The 21,667-nt window shown below is 40.7% G+C and overlaps 2 protein-coding genes across 2 annotated transcripts in view; one reads left to right on the top strand and one right to left on the bottom strand.

Moving 5' to 3' along the window:
- The window catches only part of snta1 (syntrophin, alpha 1), a 31,206-nt gene extending 26,848 nt beyond the window's left edge, over positions 1-4,358 (bottom strand). Inside the window, exon 1 of the mRNA XM_085457623.1 lies at positions 3,801-4,358. Coding sequence (XP_085313749.1) covers positions 3,801-4,083 — 283 coding nt within the window. The 5' untranslated portion in view covers positions 4,084-4,358. The remainder of the gene's footprint in view (positions 1-3,800) is intronic.
- Positions 4,359-13,915: 9,557 nt separating this feature from the next.
- The window catches only part of cbfa2t2 (CBFA2/RUNX1 partner transcriptional co-repressor 2), a 37,549-nt gene continuing 29,797 nt past the window's right edge, over positions 13,916-21,667 (top strand). The window contains exon 1 of the mRNA XM_085457612.1: positions 13,916-14,171. Coding sequence (XP_085313738.1) covers positions 14,144-14,171 — 28 coding nt within the window. The 5' untranslated portion in view covers positions 13,916-14,143. The remainder of the gene's footprint in view (positions 14,172-21,667) is intronic.

Below are 21,667 nucleotides of genomic sequence, written 5' to 3'. Positions count from 1 at the left end.
AGGCAATGACGGAGCCAGTGCTTTCTACCATAAAAAAAGGAGACAAGCATTGTCAGCATAAGCTCTACTCAAGTGTGGCAACACTTTTGAACATGCCATTGTCTACAAGAGCAACGTCTCAGTGTGTGCTGCTCAGCATACCAGCATGTGAGAGACAGCAGTGGCTGCAGTTCAAACTTGTGTCGTTAATAAAGTTATATTTAAATGTTACTCGGCCTGGCCTAGAAAGATAGAGATCATGACTTTTACAAAAAAAAGTGAAGCTCGTTTAGACATAAGGCCAACAAGTTTGGAGGTCATCGGTTTTATGGTAAAGAGTGTGAGTCTGAAAAAGGGCTAAAGTATCCAGGGGATGATGAGGAGGGTGTCAGAAACACTTAGCGTTGGCAGAGAAAAGGATGGGGGCACGTTTAGAGAGTAGACATTTGAATCAATGAGGAGACAAAACCTTTAAGGAACAGTTAAAAAGATTTTTTTCCCACTTTCTTTACATTATAAAGCCTGACCTTGGAGGAGAGAGGAAATTCCCAAGAGAGTCTGAAGTTTCCCTCAAGTCTGAAATACCACTTACTGGAATGATTGCAGAATAAACATTTTTTGACATATTGTTCTAAAAAATAACCATTAATATGTCTGCCACTCCCACACAAACCTTTATTTCCTTCCTACCATTCTTGCAGGTGCATTTCATGTCAAATACAGTTCAGCACCTACAGCTGGGAATCTGTCAATCAAATATAAGGTGGGTGGCAGTGGTACAGACAGGGTGGAGCCACAGAAGCTTCTTATGGCAGATTAGTAAATGGTATAATAGTGCTGTGTATCTAATTTATTTATTATAATGCTTCTTCATCATCAAAAAATCTGCACGTCTGCACTTCAACTGTCATCAGCTTAATTCACACAATGCTGGAACAATATATAGAGTCAAAACAAAACTTCAAAGTATTGTGGATTCATATTCCTAATGCAATTTTATTAATATTTTTGTTATGCAATGTTGCACTTGAGTCTTGCTGACTGACAAAAATAATGTCTGGAAAAAGTATGAGTTGGTCTGTTATAAGAGTTTCAGGAACCAAAACATGGTTTCATAATATTTGGCCCACCCAACTGGAATTCAACACATAGGGACTATTCAAACAAAGTCTGGGATGGTTTTAAAGTGAAATAATTGTTTTATGGTACTGTTCACCAACTGCCTTCTCTCAAAGTAGCATTCCCTCTGACTGTCATTGTGGTTATATGCACGGACCGTGCACCTCAGTGGCTCCAAAGAAGGAAAAATGTCTGCAGAGACACGCAAACTTTTACCATTCTGCCTGTCCAGAGACCTGGAGTCTAGATTTCATGCCTCCCCTCTTAAATTTAGACGTGAGTTAAAGTTGCCTCCGTACTCTTCCTCAAGCTGGGGTGGGCTCCCTAAAATTAACACTAGTGGAGTACTCCACTCCCAGCCACATAGCTTTCATCTTTAGCCAATGACAACTGACTGCTGTGAGCTGCTTCTCTCAGCTGTTCGCAATGCGGTGTCAACTAGCCTACAAGTTTTTCTCTGTTCTTTCATTTGTTTCCCCCTGCGTTTCTGACACTTTTTTCTTCCTGCTTCTTTTTTCTTTTTACTCTTTTCACCTCTTTGACCTCTTGTCCCATATACCATTTCATGTTTGGCCTGCTCTTTCTGCCTGCACCTTTCACTTTCAATCTTGTATACCCTTCCTCCCAAAACTGCCTCTGAACATCCAGCATCGCAACAATGTCAAGCCAAAAGGCTTCTAGCTAGGATTTGGTTTTAATAACATGCTGTCTGATTTTCAAACCCACCCATTTCCACAGATGGACATCACAGTTATGTCATTAGGGTTTGGCTTTGTTTTGTTGTTGTTCGGAATTGCGGGGGGACTAAAAATTAAGATGTCACCAGCAGCTACAATGATGAGCCATCTTTGCAACATGACAATAATGCAAGTTTACAATTATCTATCAACTCGACACTTTACAACAACCAATCGCCAAGTGATTACCTGGGAAGACAAACTTGCCAGGAGGAAGCTACAGCTCACACACATGCAATTATACCCACACATGCTGCTTATAGATCCATGCCCGTTATTTATTACACCTTTTACTGCCTTGGCAGCCCATGCTTTACAACACAAGGTGACTTAAGGTTGTGAACTGACAATAATTCATTGATATGATACATGTCATCACACAGGGGTTATGATTAAAAAATATAATTAGATTTATTGAGACTGTGCAAGAAACCTAATGAGATTTTTATTTTTATATGTAATTCTAGGAAAACTCTTCCAGTACATATTTACAACACACCACCAGGAAAATCTGAATTTAGAAAGCTGACTTTTTAGGCGAGAATTGTGGGGTCTGCATTTGCATTTATCACGACCCAAGCAAAATAAGAAACACAGTATGTAATACATCAGTGTGCAACAAACAGTGTTTATTTAAGTTGCACAAAAGAATCATAAGTTCACCACAATAACCTCAAACAATTCTAGTTAAAGCCAAGGCGGCGGAACCCCACTGTGTGTGGCAAGAATATGAAAATGACCACGTAATTACTGTTTCAATTATAAAGACAATGTAAAGACACAAAGCAAGCTGTGTAAAAAGAAAAAGTGTAAATCTATCAGTTGCTACTAAATTTCAAGAACAAAAGCTGTAATATTTGTCCATCTATAAAATATAATAATATCCAAAACATTCCTAAAACTTTGTTATCACATTCCTGTCCGTTTTATCTTTTATATTTACATAGCATCCCACTGCTCAACCTTCCTAATCATCTTCAGTTTGAGATCCCCACAGAGATAGGCTATTTTTGTGGAAGCAGGACAAGGAAAAGTCTTTTATCAGCTGCTGCAAAACACATGGCAGGTATTCAGGCTTTGCTGGTAAAATATGGAGAGATTACAACCTTTCTTCATTGAGAAGTCCCTGTAGAAACAATATTCTTGTGGCCACTATGTGCAGTAGAGGTCTCTGTGTCCATGTCTACTCCAGATTGCTTATTCAAAAGCAAAGTTCCACAGCCAAAAAGGTCTTTGAACCACCTAAAATACTCTGTAGAGCGTGGATTTTACTCTGTCACATATATTTATTGGTGTTACAGCTTCATAATCAGAAGTTAGATCTAATAAAACTAATGACACATTTGTGTATGTGAGTGTTGGTTGATAACGCATAATATTCAGGTTTATAACCTGCTTTGTTTGGTGTCTGTAGTCCATAAACAAATATGTTTAAATGAACTGCTGGTGTCGACACTGCTGGGTAATAAGCATCTACGGAAAGTATTCGGGGATTTGTGGAAACTTTTTAAAACCCAAATCGAGTTAAACAGAATCACGTGCCATTTCCTGATTTCTCTCAATTCAATTATCCAAGTTATTTAAACACGGTGGAACCCAACGTTACATGACAGTAGCGAACTAATTACCGTCTCCGGTGACTGTGGTGCACTGAAATGGTTCCCTGTTGAGGAGAGAAACAGCTTGAGAAAATCACAGCTGTCGTTTTTTCTGCGCTAACATCGGACCTATACGTGTGAGTTATAACACGAACGGATATTTGTCATAGAGCAAATCGCGGAAAAGTTGCATTTTACGCACGTTTCTGAGAATTGTTGCACATTGTTGAAGTTAGGCAAGTTAACTGGCCGCTGTTTTCGCGGTGGGTGACAGAAGGTACGCTGTAGTCAAAACTTGTGTTAACTGACAGTAACTCGCCGTTCATGCAGTTAGCTATCTTTAAGATACTTTCGTAAACTACCTTACCTTTGATACTGATTCCGAGCCCGCCAACATCTTGCTTGGTAACTCGCACCGTGCGCTTCACGTTGGTGATGGTTTCCGGGACCGGGGACGAGCTGAGGTTCGGGGGATCTCCGTTGATAGCACCGGCAGGACTCGGGTTTGGCTTCGCGGGTTCTTCGGTGCCCTCGCCGGGGTTTAACGTGAGACTATCTTCGGTAAGTGTAGCCAATACCCGGATCCAGCGGTCCACGGTCACTCGAAGTTCCAGCAGTCCCGTTTTCTGCGCCTTCATCGCGGCAGCCATGTTCAACGCATTCCTGGAATAACTCTAGACGGGCTGGCAGTCCTGTAAGAGGGGGTAGAGGGCTGTGGTAGGGGGCATGCAGACACACACATTGAGCCCCCCTCCCTCTATTTTCTCCTCCTCCTCCAAAATAGGTTTATCCAGTAGTAGGCTAAGTAAAGTTAATTGAGGGCGATGCGATTAGCAGCGGTGTTGACACACACTCAAAGTTCAAAGAGCTTCTTGTTCAGCCCATCCGTTAATCAGCAATGTGAGGTTGAGCCATGCATAATTAAGTTTTTGATTCATTATTTATTTCGAGTGTATTTCAACACCCAGCCTCAGATCACAGATCTCATTTCCAGTGTGCCCGAAACGCGCAAAATCACTGCGCATATATATATATATATATATATATATATATATATATATATATATATATATATATATATAAGTTCTGCAATAAGGAAAACAAAATCGATATGCTTTCAAGGCCAGAAACGTATTTCTAGTGAAGAGAGCTTATATCAGGAATGACACCCACTAAGCATCTTCGGCTTGAATTCTGCTGACAGAAAACAGTGGGTGTGATGTTACCATGAAGAAGCCTGCACGTTAATCAGAACAATTATATTTATTAGCTCTTATTCAAAATGGGTTTCAGGACAACAGGAACTGAAAGAGGCCATAATGCCCCTCAGTACCATGACACCGATGCCCTGTTGCAGCAGCTGAGGCATAGTTAAAGTTGGTCAGTAACCAAATAACCAAATAACCAGTAAATGTTGTTAAAACCAGACACGTGACCAGTAAGATGTTGTACAAAGCATGATTAGCCCAAAGCTCTTCTCCAGTAGGTACCAAATGAGTTGGCAGCGTGGTGTTTGAGCATCGCAAAGGATGAATCAATGCTGGATACAGACCAAGACCAAACGACCTCATCTCCCAGACTGGGAATTCCATGACAGTGAAGAAATGGGCTAAAAAAATACATGAAAACTTTGTTGTTTGTGTTTGAAATTTTCTGCAGATAGAAGGTAGAATCGTGGTTTAGATTAGTAAACTGATTCCACCGGGGCTACTGCCAAAAATGCAACTCATGGTGTTTCAGTTAAAAACCCAAAACAATCCTGCGTATGCTGAAGATGAGTGCCAGTAAGTGGAATTTCAGTTCTTTTCAGTCCACAATTTTCATGTTTAAATTTCCAGTTCAAACTAAAATATTTTTCAGATTTAATTTATTTCCTTCCTCATTTCTTCAGTTCAAACTGTTTAGCAATGCTTTCCATTTCTTTTGTAATTTGCAGAAATCTACTCTGGCTGTCAGTTTTCTTTTTCATTTAGTAGTGAGTAGTAAATATGTAATGAAAAATGTGAAAAAAAATGCAATAACTATTTTGAACTATTTCCTAATATGCCATGATTTCAGGAGTAATAAGCCAAGCCGTTCAGTCTCGGTCTTGACAGAAACTCAACGTGGATAAGTACTGGACTGTTGTGGTGACTCAGCAGAGGTGCACTTAATTGTGCAGCATAGACATTAAGACCATGCAGGAGTCACTGAAACAAGCTGATGAAGCAGTCCTCATTTCCTATGCTCTGTTGCATCGGCAAGGTATCTGTCAGCCCTTCAGCTGTGTGTGTGGCAGCCTGTGTTGCATCTGCTTCACAGCAGGTGAAATAGCAAAGAAGTCCCAGCACTCAGGGTTGGAAAACACTCTTCTGGGTGGGCTGTTTAGAGGCAGTTGCTCCCTTAATGAAAACAAGTTTGGAGCTTTGACTGAAAATTCCTCTAAACCCACACAGATGCTCTAAATATTCTCATCTGTCAACAACATTTCTTTATAATTCTAAAGTAGCTAATCAACTCAAATATCAACGCTTACTTTATTCTAATTGGTTCATGTTTACTGTAGTGAATATTGATGTAACAACTTTATTTCTAACAACTTGTTTTTTAAGTCATAGACCATGGCTCAGCTTCACACTAAATATTCAACAGGGAATTTCAAAGCTTAGATTCAAATCTTTTGTCTCCCTCTAGTGATTAAATGGCTCTATTACCTCTACACTGGAAACCTAATCTGTTTAAATAACAAAGATTTCCCACATGTCCTATAGAGTACTTTAAAAAAAATCTAGGAACAGCTTCTGATTGTTATGCGATGAGGTTTTCACTGTGATAGAAATAAAATAAACAGTAAAAACAGCTGAATTAAGAGAAACTATTTCAGACTTTACTACAGTCTTGTTAAAGAAAACACATTTTGCAGTTATAAAGTATAGGCCATATGTATAAGGTTAAAATGCAATTACTGCGTCATTAACTGATATTAAACAAGCACAGCCTGTCCCAGGATTACCCTTTGATTATTTAGTTCATATCCAACCATATGTCTATTAGTATTCATGGATTTGTAGGCAATTAATGCCATATGGTACTCAAAGAGCAAAATAAATAAATACATTTAGATAATATAAACAAATATTGGACCAATCACAACTATCATTTGGACATTTCAGTTGCCCGGGGTGACACTTTAAAGTAAAGACAAAGGGTTTACTTGGAAATACTAAAGATACAACAATTATACTGTTTATGAACATACAAGATGGAGCTTGTTTTTATTGGCATCGTATCCATTAATATTATATAGATGTGATGGGGAACATAGTCTTGCAGTTAAAAATGTGGATTTTCAAATTTAAAGTGAAGTCAGATGATTCCTGTGTTTCCAAATAAGTCATACAAACTCAGCTATCACATCAACCCTGTTGTTTTCAGCAACAGCAAGCAACTGTTTTTTTAAAAAAAAGACACAACTATGATGAAACCACTCTATGGCAAGTGTACAATGTGGCATTTAATTAATTAATGGTTAATGAACGAATGGATTTATTGGCCAGTTGCTATGATTTTGTGAGGTAGAAATAAGGTCCAGTATCGGAGCTTGTTTTAGCCAAGCGGCAGTGTCCTGTTCTGTTCAACCTATGAGCGCACAAAAGAACAGCACCTGTAGCTCACCTGCACAGCAAAATCTCCAGTGTTAAATTAACACTAGAGAGTGTCTATATGGGTCCACACCTCTGAGTGTTAAATACAACACTGTTGAGTGTTAAATTAACACTTTTGACAGTGTTATATGTTTAAAAGTAACCTAGTCAGTTTTGAAGATTAACAATGGCTAACACTGAGCAGTGCTGATTTTCTAACACTGGAAAATAACTCAAAATGTTAGAAATATTCCAGTGTTAGCAAAACAGCACTGCTCAGTGTTAGCCATTGTTAATCTTCAAAACTGACTAGGTTACTTTTAAATATATAACACTGTCAAAAGTGTTAATTTAACACTCAACAGTGTTGTATTTAACACTCAGAGGTGTGGACCCATATAGACACTCTCTAGTGTTAATTTAACGCTGGAGATTTTGCTGTGTGTCAGAGTGTGTACCGCATGTAGAAAAGTCTGTCCTCAGCTCAGAGGCCTGGGTTTGGTTCTGTTCCAGCTCACGTGTGCAGGTATGTAGGATTGTCATCCCAATCTTCCTGTTCTAGAAGGCGGAAAATCCCCAAAACAATAAACATGTCGCCTAAAGGAAATGGCTATTCAGTTTCTCCAGTAAGTATATTTTAAACCTGTTTTTCCAACATCTAAAATTAGCACCCCATTCAAAATCACAGTGAATTACAGATCCACCTGCCTAACCAAACTAGTTGGTGCTGGCATTAGGTAAAAATTGCCCATCTTTTATACATAGCCAGTGTGGTTTGAGGTTCAGTTACCCTTGCTACATTTAACATAATTAATGAAACAAATGATTTATATGAAGTTTATTGTCACCTTTTCTCATTCCACCCATAAACCTTATCCTCCTTTGTCCACACTTTTGTTTAGAAAAGGATACGTCCTTGTATTAATTAGCACATGTATAGAAGCACACATATAAATAGCACAGCAAAAATGAATGGGAGACTTCAACAACAGTGCTTGACTTAAGAAGTGGGTCTACATGGTGATGTTTAGCATTATGACAAGTGGTTGGCCATCTGACCTCCAGTCTATGCATCTGTTGGTCTATTTGGGATGTGAGTGGCAGGTGGCCGGCCTCTCTTTCACAGTAGCACAGCTTAATATATTTGCAAAGCTTAGCTGAATGGAAGAGCAGGATTTGTAAGGATCTCTCACACACAAAAAACAAAACTGATTGGATTGTTTGGAGTGGATCTAGTCATCTATAGTATTAAAATTGTGCACATTAAAGTAGTGACTTGTTTGCTAGTGTGCTTGCATTTACAGTAGTGTAGGATGACATCATAGTTCACCATTGTCCTTGCAGGATTTAACCAATACTGAGCACCGTCAAATTACACTAGAGCTTAAGTCAGCAAGAAGTCAAGGACCTGAAATTAAATCTGTTTTCTGTTGTGTACAGGAAAAACAACCAAAACGGTGAATGATGATTTGCACTAATAGAGTGCGTTGCGTGAATGTATGTCATTGCTGATAAACCTAATAGCAGTTATATTGGGCTTGCATGTAAAAATCAAGAATGAATGAATAAAGGATATAAAACACAAGATTTTCATTTAAATATTAAAAAAAAAACCTTATTTAAATGCTTAAAATGACTATATGATATATTAAAAAACAAAAACAATATTAACTTTATCTATGATGGCTGTATGTGTAGTTGACAATGTATTTAATTTTATCTTTGCTAACATAAATTTAAAAAAACAAAAACAAACTAATATATAAATATATATGACTAAATGTAAGTTGAATAAAAGTTTAACATGTTAATGATCTATAAACGTCATTTCTGTCTAGGTCAAGGCAGACTGGTTTTCTGCTATGCTGAAGACAACTAACATTACCCTATAGCACTTCTCAACAACATCAGACTGCTATTGTATCTCTTGTTGTTGTTTAAGTAATAAGACAATACGTTTGAATAAAAATGACAACAAACTACAAACACAATTTGTATATACAGAACACATGTGAAAATTGCTAGATCATTATTTCTATCTATTTTTTTTTATATATTTCAATTTAACAATTGCTTAAAGCACTAGAATATGTATTGTATTTATGTTAAATAAATGAAATCAAATTAAGAACTTAAAGCATTATTTCCACATAACTTATAACCTGTAAAGGGGGTACTCTGCCTCTCACCCAACGCCAGCTGGGACAGAATGCAGCCCCCTTCCCATGTCCACAGTTGGATAAACGGTTAAGAAAATGAATGGATGGATGTACACACACACTCAAGCAGACAAACAGACTACAACCCCCCAACTTATCATCTCTGCACCCTTAGTTCAGTCAGTCACATATATGCATATCTCAACTCCCCAAAGACAGTGGACAGTTGGGGAGCCCTACTGATTAGTTTCAACGTCCCCCTGCATCCTTCTGCCTTCTCCTGCCATCCTCCAAGCATCTTTGCTTCCCTCCCCTACTCTGCTAAGGGCAACAGCTCCAGAGGTCTACCATATGGACTAGTGTCTGAGCGGCTGACAGCCTGCCTCCCTGCAGCTTGCATGTGTGTGTGTTTTGTGTATGTGTTCATTTCAACCCTGTGCTGACTGTTTAGTCTGCCCCACCTGTTCCTCTGTAACAACAGACCAGACCTCTCATCAAGCCATCCATGACGGGCTGCTGGATGGATGGATGGATGGATGGATGGATGGATGGATGGATGGATGGATGGATAGATAGATAGATAGATAGATAGATAGAAATAAATGGTAAATGGCCTGTATTTATATAGCGCTTTACTAGTCCCTAAGGACCCCAAAGCGCTTTACATATCCAGTCATCCACCCATTCACACACTCATTCACACACTCATTCACACACTCATTCACACAGATAGATAGATAGATATCCTATCCTATCCTAAGGATATCTATATAGATAGACGAGTGATGATTGTGGCATTTTCATCTAGCAGAGCAACTGGGAATTATGTTATTTTTAAGCACCTGAAAGTCATTGAAAATGTTCTTAAATGAGCAAAAAAAGGAGAAAGGTTAAAAAAAATGGGGCAAAAGGCAGGAAAACAGATGGATAAGCTGAAGCAGACAGACAGATGAGGGGATAATAATAGATTAAAAATATGGAATAATTTATTCTTAAAAATGAATGACAGACTGTGCTGTGAACAGACAACAGTAGACAGACATACCGCCCTGCTTCCCGAACACCCAAGGACACAGGATAACAATGAATGAATTTGGGGGTGATAATGAGAGGTCAAACAGAAGAATAAGTCTCAGGCTTGTACACCTGTGGCCCACCTTCTGCCATCTAAACAACCCAGCAACCACAATCACCGCAATATTTAGTTACTCTCATTAAAACCTCCTGAATAATGTAAAGGTATATATGGATGAGACATTCATGCGGAGGAGAGGAGACCACACTGAGGGTTAGACGGATCTACATAATAGGAATATATCTCTCTCCATCTGCTCGTGTGTTTATAATCTTCCCCTCCTCCTTCTTAATGCTGATCTATCTATTTGATACCCCCACCCCATTCCCCCAATCAGCTTCTCTAACATCATGGTCTATATAGAGCCTGCCTTATTTTGCGTACTGAATGCGGTGCATGTGTGTCTATGCAAATGCATGTCTGTTTGTCTTTATCTGTGTATTTCAGTGTCTGTATGAGTTGACACAAGCACTTTGTGGTCTCAGAGGAATTAACCAAGCGTCTGCCACCTGACCCCGTTGACTCTGACCATCCTGGGCTCAGCTGATACGCGTGCCTTGTGGCCCTGACATGTGGATGACAAAAAAGCATGAAGAGTGGGAGGAGGCCAAGGACAGAAGGACCGGCAGGCAATGAATGATTATGATGACTAGGGCCATCTTGCTTGCCTCTGCAGCCTCCCCTCCACACCCCAGTAGAAATCCTGGACTTGGCCCTGGCTCTGGCTTACACATGGACAAGTGATCTGGCTTGGGTCGGCGTGGGTGAAGTGTCACCACCAGGCAGGGTCTGGCCTGTCAGCTGTCAGGGATGACAGGAGGAGACTAGAGGAGGTGTGTAAATAATAGAGGAAAATTGGTAAAGGTAAATAATCGCAAAAAGAAAATAGCTGAGGAGGGTGGATTTGTAAAAAGAAAGCTGAGGGAACAGACAAAAAAAGGAGATAATTTTGGAGGAGCTGACTAAAACAATGGATGAAAGGGAACAGGTTTTGCGGAGGTGTCATATCTGCCAGGCCTTATGCAACCTACAGTGCTCACACAGATGGCACGACTGCTGAGAAAGTAGGGTAAACAGTACCAGCTAATGACTTGCCCCCTCTTGACTTTGTACAGTGAGCTGAGAAAGCACATTATTGGAAAAAAGGGCAATCTCTCATGTGGATTAAGAATCTGTCAGGTCAACCATTGTACAGTGAAGAGTGAATAGGTAAATATGGGGGCTGGTGTAGTAATGGTCAAAGCTGGTTATAACTGAGCTCCACAGAGTTTGGAGAAGCCGTACCCAAAGGCTCGAGAATACTATGTCTCAACACTGAGAAGAAAAACACAAAAACCTCTAATCATTACCATGTCACAAAAATCAGATAAGAGCCAAATATCCTTGAGCAAAATATTAACCCCATGTTGCCCTCCAATGCATCCATCGGAGTGTGAATGCGAGTGAATGTTAGAAGCCCTAAAAACCTTAGATAAAGTGTTTGTGTGAATGGGCATGATTGGGTAAATGCACAAGTTGTATAAAGCGCTTTGAGTGCTCAGTGAGAGTAGAAAAGCGTTATATAAGAACCAGTCCACTTACCATTCTCTTTATACTTAAAAATGAAAATGCTCATGCATTAGGTCGCATGCTAATATTAGTCCTACAGTTTAACAGGGAGGGGGTTTACATATTGCTAAAACCTTGTAACAGCTCCAAATACATTTGGCTAGTCATCCAGTCAGCTCATAGTTCAGGTCAGTGTATTTGCTGTGTAACAGTCTTGGTTTGATTAAAGAGGCTGTGACAAAGAGGCTGAAAGAGGTTCAAGGGGGAGCAATGGCCAGCTGTCACATTGAGGGACCACAATGGCCACTGAAAATCCTACCACCATCTAAGCCTGTTTCTTCATTGACTCCAGTCTCCCGCCAACTGACTACTCACTTCTTTGTTAACCTGTCACAGGGCTAGTTGACAAGATGAGTTAGGACATTGTTGTCACTGTCAAAGATATTGTTTAAACTTATACATTTAAAGGGTGACTCACTGAATTAGTACTAGATTAGATCACAGTGACTGATGGAGTTCCCTACTGAAATAATAACAGATGTACTACAATACAGGGGCATTACAGTATTTCAGTGAAGCCTGTCTGAAGTAGTACTGCTAAGTAGTTAAGGTGTGCGCACAAGTGGTTTACAATTTGGGGTGTTTATTTTAAGTTTACAACCGCTGTCCAACTTAAACAATGAGTTGACTCATATAAATAGATTTGAATTCAATTCAATTTTATTTATATAGTGCCAAATCACAACAACAGTCACCTCAAGGCGCTCTATATTGTACAGTAGATCGTACAATAATAGATTTTTTGCATGCTCATGCGTGCTTATTTTTTGCATACTTCTTATATTGTTCAGTGCTGTGTTTAACTGTATGTTTTCCACGCCTGTCAGGCATAAAACCAACCCTATTTACCGGAACTATAAATAGGCTTCTTATGTTATTATAAAGAAAGTTAAAACTGTGTTACTCTCCTATAAGTGTAACTTAACTATTGAAAAATGCTATCTGAATGTGAACAGTAAGTGCTCTAGTGAGTGGCAAATGCAACTCTTGTAAAATCTGAAGATTCTGAACAGTTTTATCTTAAATAATAAGGAATGTGTTGTGAATGTGTATTCTTTCATTGTTATGTTGCTTGTGAGAACAGCACAGTCAATAACACCTGACTTGCACAGACACTGACTGACACAGCATATTGGCTCATGTGTCCCCAAACTGTAACTCCCCCTGATCTCCTGCTTCTCATTAAAACGATTAGTGTCCCTTACCCCTTCTTTGCACATGAAGGGGGGAGGCACACAGCGCCGGTAGCTGATAGCTCTTCAAGTCTTCCATGGCAGGAGTAGTAGGTAATGACTCCTGCCTGCCACGGTGGACCTTAATTTGTCATTGTAGCACAGCAGCTGTGCAGCATGCTGCAGAGAGCAGGTGGCAGCCTGGCAGGAGTGGAGGATGGGGAAGGGGGGGCGGTTGCTGGAAGGGAGAAGAGGCGGAGGAGGTGGTGGTGTGGGGTGGACAGGAGCGTGTGGCATATGTGGATGGGTGCGGGAGGGGTGGATGGAGAGCTGATGGTGGCTGGGTGTGTATATGCGTGTCTCGGGGGTGGTACAGTTGACAGCCTTCTCAGCCAGCATCCAAATATTATGCTGGTAAAGAAAAAAATAACACGTGAGACTCTGGATGCAATCCAAAACAATTTGTGGCTTCGACTCAACAGATGACACACAAAATATTCAACTTTGTTTTAACTTGCGTGCAAGTTTATTGTTCAAAGTTCAACATTAATTCATCCCTAAAGGGTAAATATCCACCATAGTTCTCTCGTCTTTGCTCGTTTCAGTGACAATTTGTGAAAGCTTTCCGAGCGATAGATTTAGGCTATGAAAAACAAAATCAATACACCAACAAGTTGAGGTCGTAAACGACTTTGCTCAAGGCAATGGAAGTGTGTCTGCTGTGAGGATTATGCGAGCTGAACTGGTGTCCTATTGTTGCCGCTGGGAGTTAATCATTACTGTTTCCCTGCTGCAAACTAGCGTTATTGGCTTTCTGCTTAAAAGCTTACAATTAGTACCGCCCACTCAGATATTCTCTGTTGCGTTTGAGAAAACATACCTGATGCCTGGCGTTGGACTGGATCGATTGTCTCCGGCACATCGTGCTTCATTGTTTCTTCATTATTCTTAAGTGTTTAGAAGGTTTTTGGTTTGGAGGAAGGTCTGCCAAAAAATAAGCGAGAGAAAGTGCTTGAAAAGAAGCGCCAACCAACATTCCGCCAAGAGCAAGAAAACTCATAAAGACGAAGGGCATGGTCGGAATGCCGAGTGCTTTAACTTGTAAGTGAACCTTTAATGCATTTATTCCATATTGAAATGCATCCTGTGTGACTATGCGATCTTTTATCTGATATAGTGAATATTTACAGGTGTGTTCCTGATTTTTTTGCACCTGCGCTTTTATGCATACTGTTGAACAAATGGCCGGTATGTCCTATTCTCGCGTTACATAATTAAGAATCCAGGATCTCAGTTAAAGAGACGTCTTTGCCTCCTAATGAAAATAAAGCAGAACTTTATTTACTTAATATGTGAGGGAAAGAGTATTGTTATCAGAGTTTCTCTCAGAGGGGAGGCTGAGTCTTCGGAAAAACACCTTTTGAACGTGTTACTTCACATTACATCAAATCATTATGATGAGCAAACAAAAACTCGGTTATCCTTTTGTCTGGTAAGATCTTACGCTCATTACGATCCATTAAAGAGAGTGAATAAACTATGCATAACACATACTCTGTTGGATGCATTATCCCTTATATAGCCCCCACAACAAGGCTATTATGCTCCCATTTGATTGAATAGCAGCTTGTGGTCTATGTGTCTTTTCAGTGGAGGATTTGGAGCCCTTAATCCACCAGACTAAGTTTTTTTCCTCTCTTTCCACCATCTGGAGTTTACAGCTTTTCAAGACAAAAACACCAGGCGGTGTGAAGCCAGGCTGGAACTCCTGCTTTATGCCAGGAGGAGTTTTTTTTCCTCTTTGTCTGTAGTTTCTTCCTGCTGTACTGCTGACACTGAGGGTCAATAGTACAGCCATGCAAGGCAGCTTGACTGTGGTGTGACTGGATCCCACTTATGTGTGCTGCTAAGTGTGGATTTGATGGGAATGGATGTGTTTAAACGCTGGATTTATAGCATCACTTAGTTGTTCAGTAGTCCACATGTGAGAACCACAATAAAGAGTCTGGCATCTTCTGTTGAAACAATTGTGACCAACATATGATGCAAGTGGGGTCAGCAGAGCCTGAAGGCTTGACTCTGGACATGTGTTTCCGTGACCCCCTGCGAGGACTCCATTTGGCCTCTTTCTCACCACAGAATAACAGATAATCAGATGACAAACACATCAACTTAATAAGATGCTGATGTTTTGGTGGTGAGAGTGGTAATGATGATGACAGAGTTACAACGGCCACCAGGGAGCAGCAGAGTGTGTACTGTAATGCAAAACTACATACATGATGGATGCTGGATTTGAAAGTGATTATTGTTTTGGAAAATTTGGTTCCACTCTTAAATCAGAAAGGATAAAATGTGGGTACTCTTCTGTTTTACCGTAATTGCTGTTTAGTTAGAGTAATTTGATGCTATGCAGAAAGCTAAAAAGCCCTCTGGGAAGGATGGATGTTCTAAGTTCACTGGGAAAAAATGTACTGAAGAGCATTTGTTTCAACATTGCTACACCATAGTTGATCATTTCCATTCTCTCTTGATTTAATTAACTCTACTTGAAAACATATGGATAATCTTCAACTCAGATTATTCTCCTCCTTCTCTTGTTCTCTTTGGGCTGGGGTACAGAGTCAGATTCCAATCCTCTGACATTAAAAAAGGAAATAAACGACAAAGGGGCCCTGCAGGTTTGAATTAGAGACTTTTAATTGGTTTTGGCTTGAGTGGGTTGTTAGCATTGCCAGACGTGGGCCCTTAGTGTTTTGCCATGTGGGAGAATTTCCCCATCCTGGAGGTAGAGAAAGGTGCCTGCAGAGCTTTCGAGTCACCCCTGCACTGTTTCTTGTTCGTGTAGACTGATAGCTTGCATGCAGTTGTGTCTGCATTATGTGTTATGTATCTTGTAATGTGTGAAAATATTTTTTTCCCAGTGTGTTATAAATGCTTGTAGCTTGTAAGGGTGTGTGTCATGCATGTGGTTGGCTGTGTTTTCATATAATGCATGTACTTGGGTGTGCGTGTGTGTTTTGTGTGTCAGGCTGTGAGCCCAGTATCCTTCTCACTCCCTCTGGTCTCTGCGTGGGTCTTTTCAACCAGCACTACCACCTGTTAGTGTTTTACTCAGGCCCCAAGGCTACAATGACTGCAGAACCTTGCAGATTTGTTCATCAAGCCCATCAGATTGACTCCATTGCCTTAAATCTGGCTCCCATTTCCTATCACAGGGCCGTTCTGAGCTGGATTGCTTGCAGTTCAGCTGAGTCAAGACTGTGGACAATTAAACAAGTTTGAGTTTAGTTGAGATTGATTAATTACTTGTGAGCGACAACATTTTATTCAGCATGTTCCACTGCTGGATCACACTGGAGTGTTTGCTAAGTGTGGTTTTAGTGGTTAAAGAGATGTTTAAAGTCTGGATTTATCGGGTTACTTTGTAGCCCGATTTGGCAAATGTGTCATACACAGCAAAGATTCTGGCACCATCTGTCTGAGTAATAATCTGAAAAGACAATTTGAATAGACTTTAATTGCAAGTGCCATATATCTAGTGCTAATCGTCATTTACAGTGAAAATTGTAGTCAAAGATGGAAATGAACTCTGACTGTAATAAACAGAATTTACTCCCTTCTTACAGGAAATGAAAATATATCATCTCTGCAGCCTAAACCGCTGCAAACTGCATCATCAGTCCATTTAAACAGATGGGATTTGTCATGTTTTATGTTTCGTGAGACCTCTGAGCTTTTCCGTCCCATTGTCTGTTTCCAATTCAATCCTCTGTGATCCCATGTCTATTACTTCAGACAGTGTGGCAACCTGAAGCAAAGGTTTGAAAAAAAAGGGGGGAAAGACAGAAGTGACCTAACAGTTAAAGGAACAAAACAGTGAGAGAATGGGAGTAGAAAGAGATTAACTGTCAGGGAGAATGTGAGGCTAATTGAAGCCAGTTTTGCACAGCTGTTTCTTGTTGCTGTGCGGTACTGCACAGAGCGGCGGAGACAATAGGATCCAGATGTGATCTTGCACTGAGGATCACCCGGCAATAACAATCCTCAGAAATAGAAGGCGTACAGGAGACGGGAGATATTAAGAGTGTCCGTGCTCGTCTACTCTTTTAACAAAACATCACTTCTCCACCTTTGAAAGATAACCCAGCTGTGCCTTTCAGTCTTGATTGCAGGTCTCAGCTTGGTTTCTGAGTGTTGTTAATACTCTCATTTTGTTATACTGCCAACCACCGCCATGACCTGTGTACTCAGGTGTCACTGGTAGCGTAAACATCGCTTTGACACATTTGACTATTCCAAAAAGGCGGCTTGCAGGATTTGAGAGTGGTTTTGCATACTTGTCATATGGCTTTTTAAGGACTCGGCCAAAAGGGACTAAAGCCTCTTTCCCTTTTGTGTGTTCATCTGTTAACAGTCTTTCCTTTAAATTGTCGTGTGAAAAAAAAAAACTCAACAAAAAAACCAAGCATCCTTTATCATTTTTGAGGAAGAAATGCAAGTCCTGCGGTTGTGCGCAAGCATTTATTTGTTTGTCGACTTTAAGTGGAGGGACACTGGCTAGGAACAAAAGTGTCCAGTCACTTCAGAGCAATTTGGCCGAGAAAAAAAAGAAAAAGCAAGTGAAAGAAATGGATTACCACATTATGCTTTCTTAATGCCTGTCTCTCTGTTCCCACTTCTCATGCCTTTCACCCCCTTCCATCATTTCCCACTTGGCTCAGACAAAGAGGAGTTAGCATTGGTTACCCTTTTCTCCACGCCTCCTTTCTCACCCCCTGTTTCTGTCTCATGTTTCTCTCTCCTTCCATCCATCCTTTCTTTGTTCCCTCTCTTCCCTCCCTATGTTTCTGTCCCCTTTTCCTCTATTTATTTGACCTTTTTTCCCCTCTTTCCATCCGCACTCATCTGTCTGGTCTACTGTGTTGAGTCCAGCTAAACACAGCTGCAGCTTGCCTGTCACTGGCCAGAAGAAAGCTGACATCCAGCTGTGTATGAGTTATTATTGAAGACTCATGTGAGAAAACACAGTGCAGGGTCTGACAAGATGAAAAAGCAATATCGCAGCTTTAAAACCAATCTCCTTTCCCCCTGTTGAATTTGTCACTTCTGAAACATTTTTTTAACATAAATAAATTCCTTAAGTCTTGTTTTGTTTGTTTGTATATTCAAGTAATACATCAAAATAATCATTAATTGTCAGCTGTAACATGTGTAGTGTTTATGGTAAGCATGTGCAACAAGCACAGCTTGTGTCTGACCCAGTATATCACTTCTTCCCATGACAAATAGTTGAATGGAGATGATGTAAAGCCTTGGCCCGATATTCTTTTCATATTTGACGCACACACACGCATGCAGTGAATGCAACACTGAATGTGTGATTTTTGCCAAAGTCAATATAACTCTCAAGCTGTTCTTTTCCTCTGTGAATTTTATGAATTTTGTCAAGTTCACGTCATGTGTCCTCACTCTGATTCCTTGCCTGCTAATCGTAGACACATACACAAGCTTGCATTGTAGACTGCCTGTGCTTGCTCTCAACATGTTCTCGGTGCAACTGTTTATTATCTTGTCCTCAGCTGGTGTCTCTGCTTATTGTCTTTGCTTGTTTGTCCCAGCAGAGTACTGTAGCAAGATGTCATACCCGCAGTGAGTATGCAAAGCAACGGCAAAGCAGGTGATGCCACAGTCCCCTATTGTTCGCCGGGATATTTAGGGGACTTGGCTCACAAGATTAAGCATGACGGTTGGGAAAGCAGGAGGAGGTTTGGCTTTGTTTGTTATATCTTTAAAAGAAAAGGAATCACACCGAGCAAAACTGTAAATACTACCGTCATTCTATTAGTCTTCAGCAGACACATCTGAAAATTATACTGCAACATTGACAAGTCCAAACATCCCTGAGGCTTAACCTAGGGAAATGCCAACACATGCCCCTGAATGTGTGCGTGGGTGTGTGTTAGCAAAGCCAGCCGTTATCTTCCCTCAGCTTTAATTGAGCCCTTCAGAAATCCCAAACACTATTACGCACACACAAACACACACTGAAAGTAAAGCCTGGAGGCTCTATCTCAGCCAGGCCAGGTGTTCCCGGCTCCACTGCCAGATGAACCACCTGCAGATCACAGGTGTGGCCATCGCCAGGGAAGAGAACAACACAGCTGCTCCTGCAGCCTCGGGGAGAGAAAGAGAGATATAAGGTTCATAGAGAATGACCTGCTGGTAGCAGGGAACTTCACACATCAGGTACAAAAACAGTCTAAAGTAACATTGAATCATAGGTGTTGTTGTCATCATATTCCTTATAGAAAAAAACAACTGTTCAGCTCAGCTCACGGCAGTGTGCGTTTAACTGAATCAGTGATAGCACTGACGTGTGGGACTACTATACTGAAAACAGAGTGATAGTCATGCTATTTCTAGAGCTCAGTGAAATTGAGAGAAGGTTGCTAAAACTAAACCTTTGGACATTTTAATTCATCAAAAGAAAATCTTCTGTTATGACAGGTTTTTTTTGTGTACTAATGAGCAGAGAAGATGAACGGTTTGGAGGTTCAAGTTTGTCATCTTAAAGTGACGTCCTTTGCAAAGAAATAATTCCGTATTATATAAATTATGAATTTCAGATGTGGAAAAAACAAAACTTTTCTGTTATTCGTTCCCTGCTTTAAACAAAACTGCCACTAAAGTATATCCTGTTGTCCTTAAAGGAATGTGCAGAATGTAGTTACTCACTGTATATGTTACATCTGTGTGTGGGCTTGTCCAAGTTTTAGCAAGCACGCACTCTTTTAACACAAAACGTCTCCCAAACATGGAGTTGTTTATGAGAGCTATTCATGTTTATGTGCCGACAATTGGGTGAGGCTGGCAACGCAGAGCGACTTCTGATCTGCGGTATCATTTTTCAATTAGCAAAATTGCTGCATTTAAAGATTTAACTATAAGCGCCATAGATGGATATCCCCGACAGGGAATCTGCTACATAAGTTAAACAAGAGAGCAGCTGGAGAGACTTTGAAAAGTGTGTGGTTGTTGAATATCGTTTAAGCGGCGTTATTGGTGAGAAGGGTTTGGCGTCTGGCTATGCACTTGGCTTTGCTGTGTGGAAACTTTAGGAAGATGCAGCCAAGCGAGCGTGTGACCCGCCGCTCATAAATTTCAAGCACGCATGCAGCCACTCTCTCACTCTCCCTCATACCAACACACAAGCGCTTTCTCACTTACTTTCCCTCTCGCTCATAAACACACACTTATGCGTGAATCTCCCACTTCTTACACTTTCTCGTCTCTGTTCGTCTCCATCTTGTTTTGCTCTCTTAAACACACTTGTCGCACCCAAAGAGCAGCTTTGTGTCTCCCCTCCGTGCGTGGAGTGTAATAGGAGATGTGATGGTTTTCCGTGGGTGAGCAGGCGGGTCAGGCCTTACTTAAACTAATGGCTCCCAGCAGTGTTGAATAGCCAGACACAGTGGAGCCGAGGCCTGAGGTTTTGGAATGCCACTGCCGGCTCAATGCCTGCCTTTCATCGGCACTGAGTGAAGGAGAGAAAGAGAGCGAGTTAGAGAAAGGAAAAAAATAAAAGAAAGCGGGGGGAGAAGAGGAGGGGAAAGAAGAAAATACGGGGCTCATTTGTTATGGGTGATATGAGGATGACTGAAAAGGAGGGCACAATAGTCTTTGAATGGAAGGACAGAGTGGGGTGAGGGCAGGTCCGTAGACCGGGGGAAGAGGTGAAGGGAGAGGCGTGTTTGAGCTTGTGGGATGTCAGGAGGGGGTAAAGTACCAGTCGCTAGTTGTTTTGTGTAAGAGCAACGTGGGACCCCTCCTGACCAGTCACCCGTTTGTTCTTAATGTCTTGATGGATGAGCTTTGAACAAGTCTTGAGGGAGTCGGTATAGCCTTGTTCAAACTAATGCAGATAATTTAAACATTTCTCTTCTCTTTTGCCTTTCATCCCAACTGTGTGACCATAACTGACCGACAAATACATCCCGTTGGAAATTCCCTAAAAACTCAATACATTTGAAATGCAGACAATGTGTATGTCATATCTCATATGTTCAGACTGATTTGTTCCTATATTATGCTGTAAATGCACTCAGCATTTCACTCTTTACCACTTTAAACAATGCAGCATTTTTTAAAAGTTCACATTTTGTGGTTGTTCTCCTTCTTTATCAGGCAAAAAAGTCTGTAAAACTGTATCTGTGATGTAAGGAGCTAGGAAAGAAAAGTTGCTGGACATATTTAAGTCTCTAAGACTGGACTTAAAGTAGTCCAGTTGCTTTGTGTGTTCTTTCCAAGCTCCTTGGACAGACACCTCTTACACAGACGTACTGTATCTGTGCTTTGCATGTCTGCACATGATGCATCAGATAATTCGCTAAAGGGGTTCCCCTTTGTGCTGAAATATGACAGAGAGGGAGTTCTTGAGCAAGTTTCAGTAATGCCATGAGTTGGGAGTGAAAATCTGTTGGTACGGGAAGTTTTGAAGGGAACAGCTCTGTACGCTAGTGATGGGTCGTTCGCGAACGAAATGGCTCTTAGAGCCGGCTCTTTGACGTGAACGACGCGAGCCGGCTCCTTATCGC

Source organism: Copadichromis virginalis, linkage group LG5 (assembly GCF_057382275.1).
Source record: "Copadichromis virginalis isolate Kocher_CV1m ecotype Utaka linkage group LG5, C_Virginalis_male_GT1.1, whole genome shotgun sequence".
In the NCBI taxonomy this organism is placed as follows: Eukaryota; Metazoa; Chordata; class Actinopteri; order Cichliformes; family Cichlidae; genus Copadichromis; species Copadichromis virginalis.
Note: the sequence above shows the minus strand (reverse complement) of the source record. Positions and strands in the feature narration are given on the sequence as shown.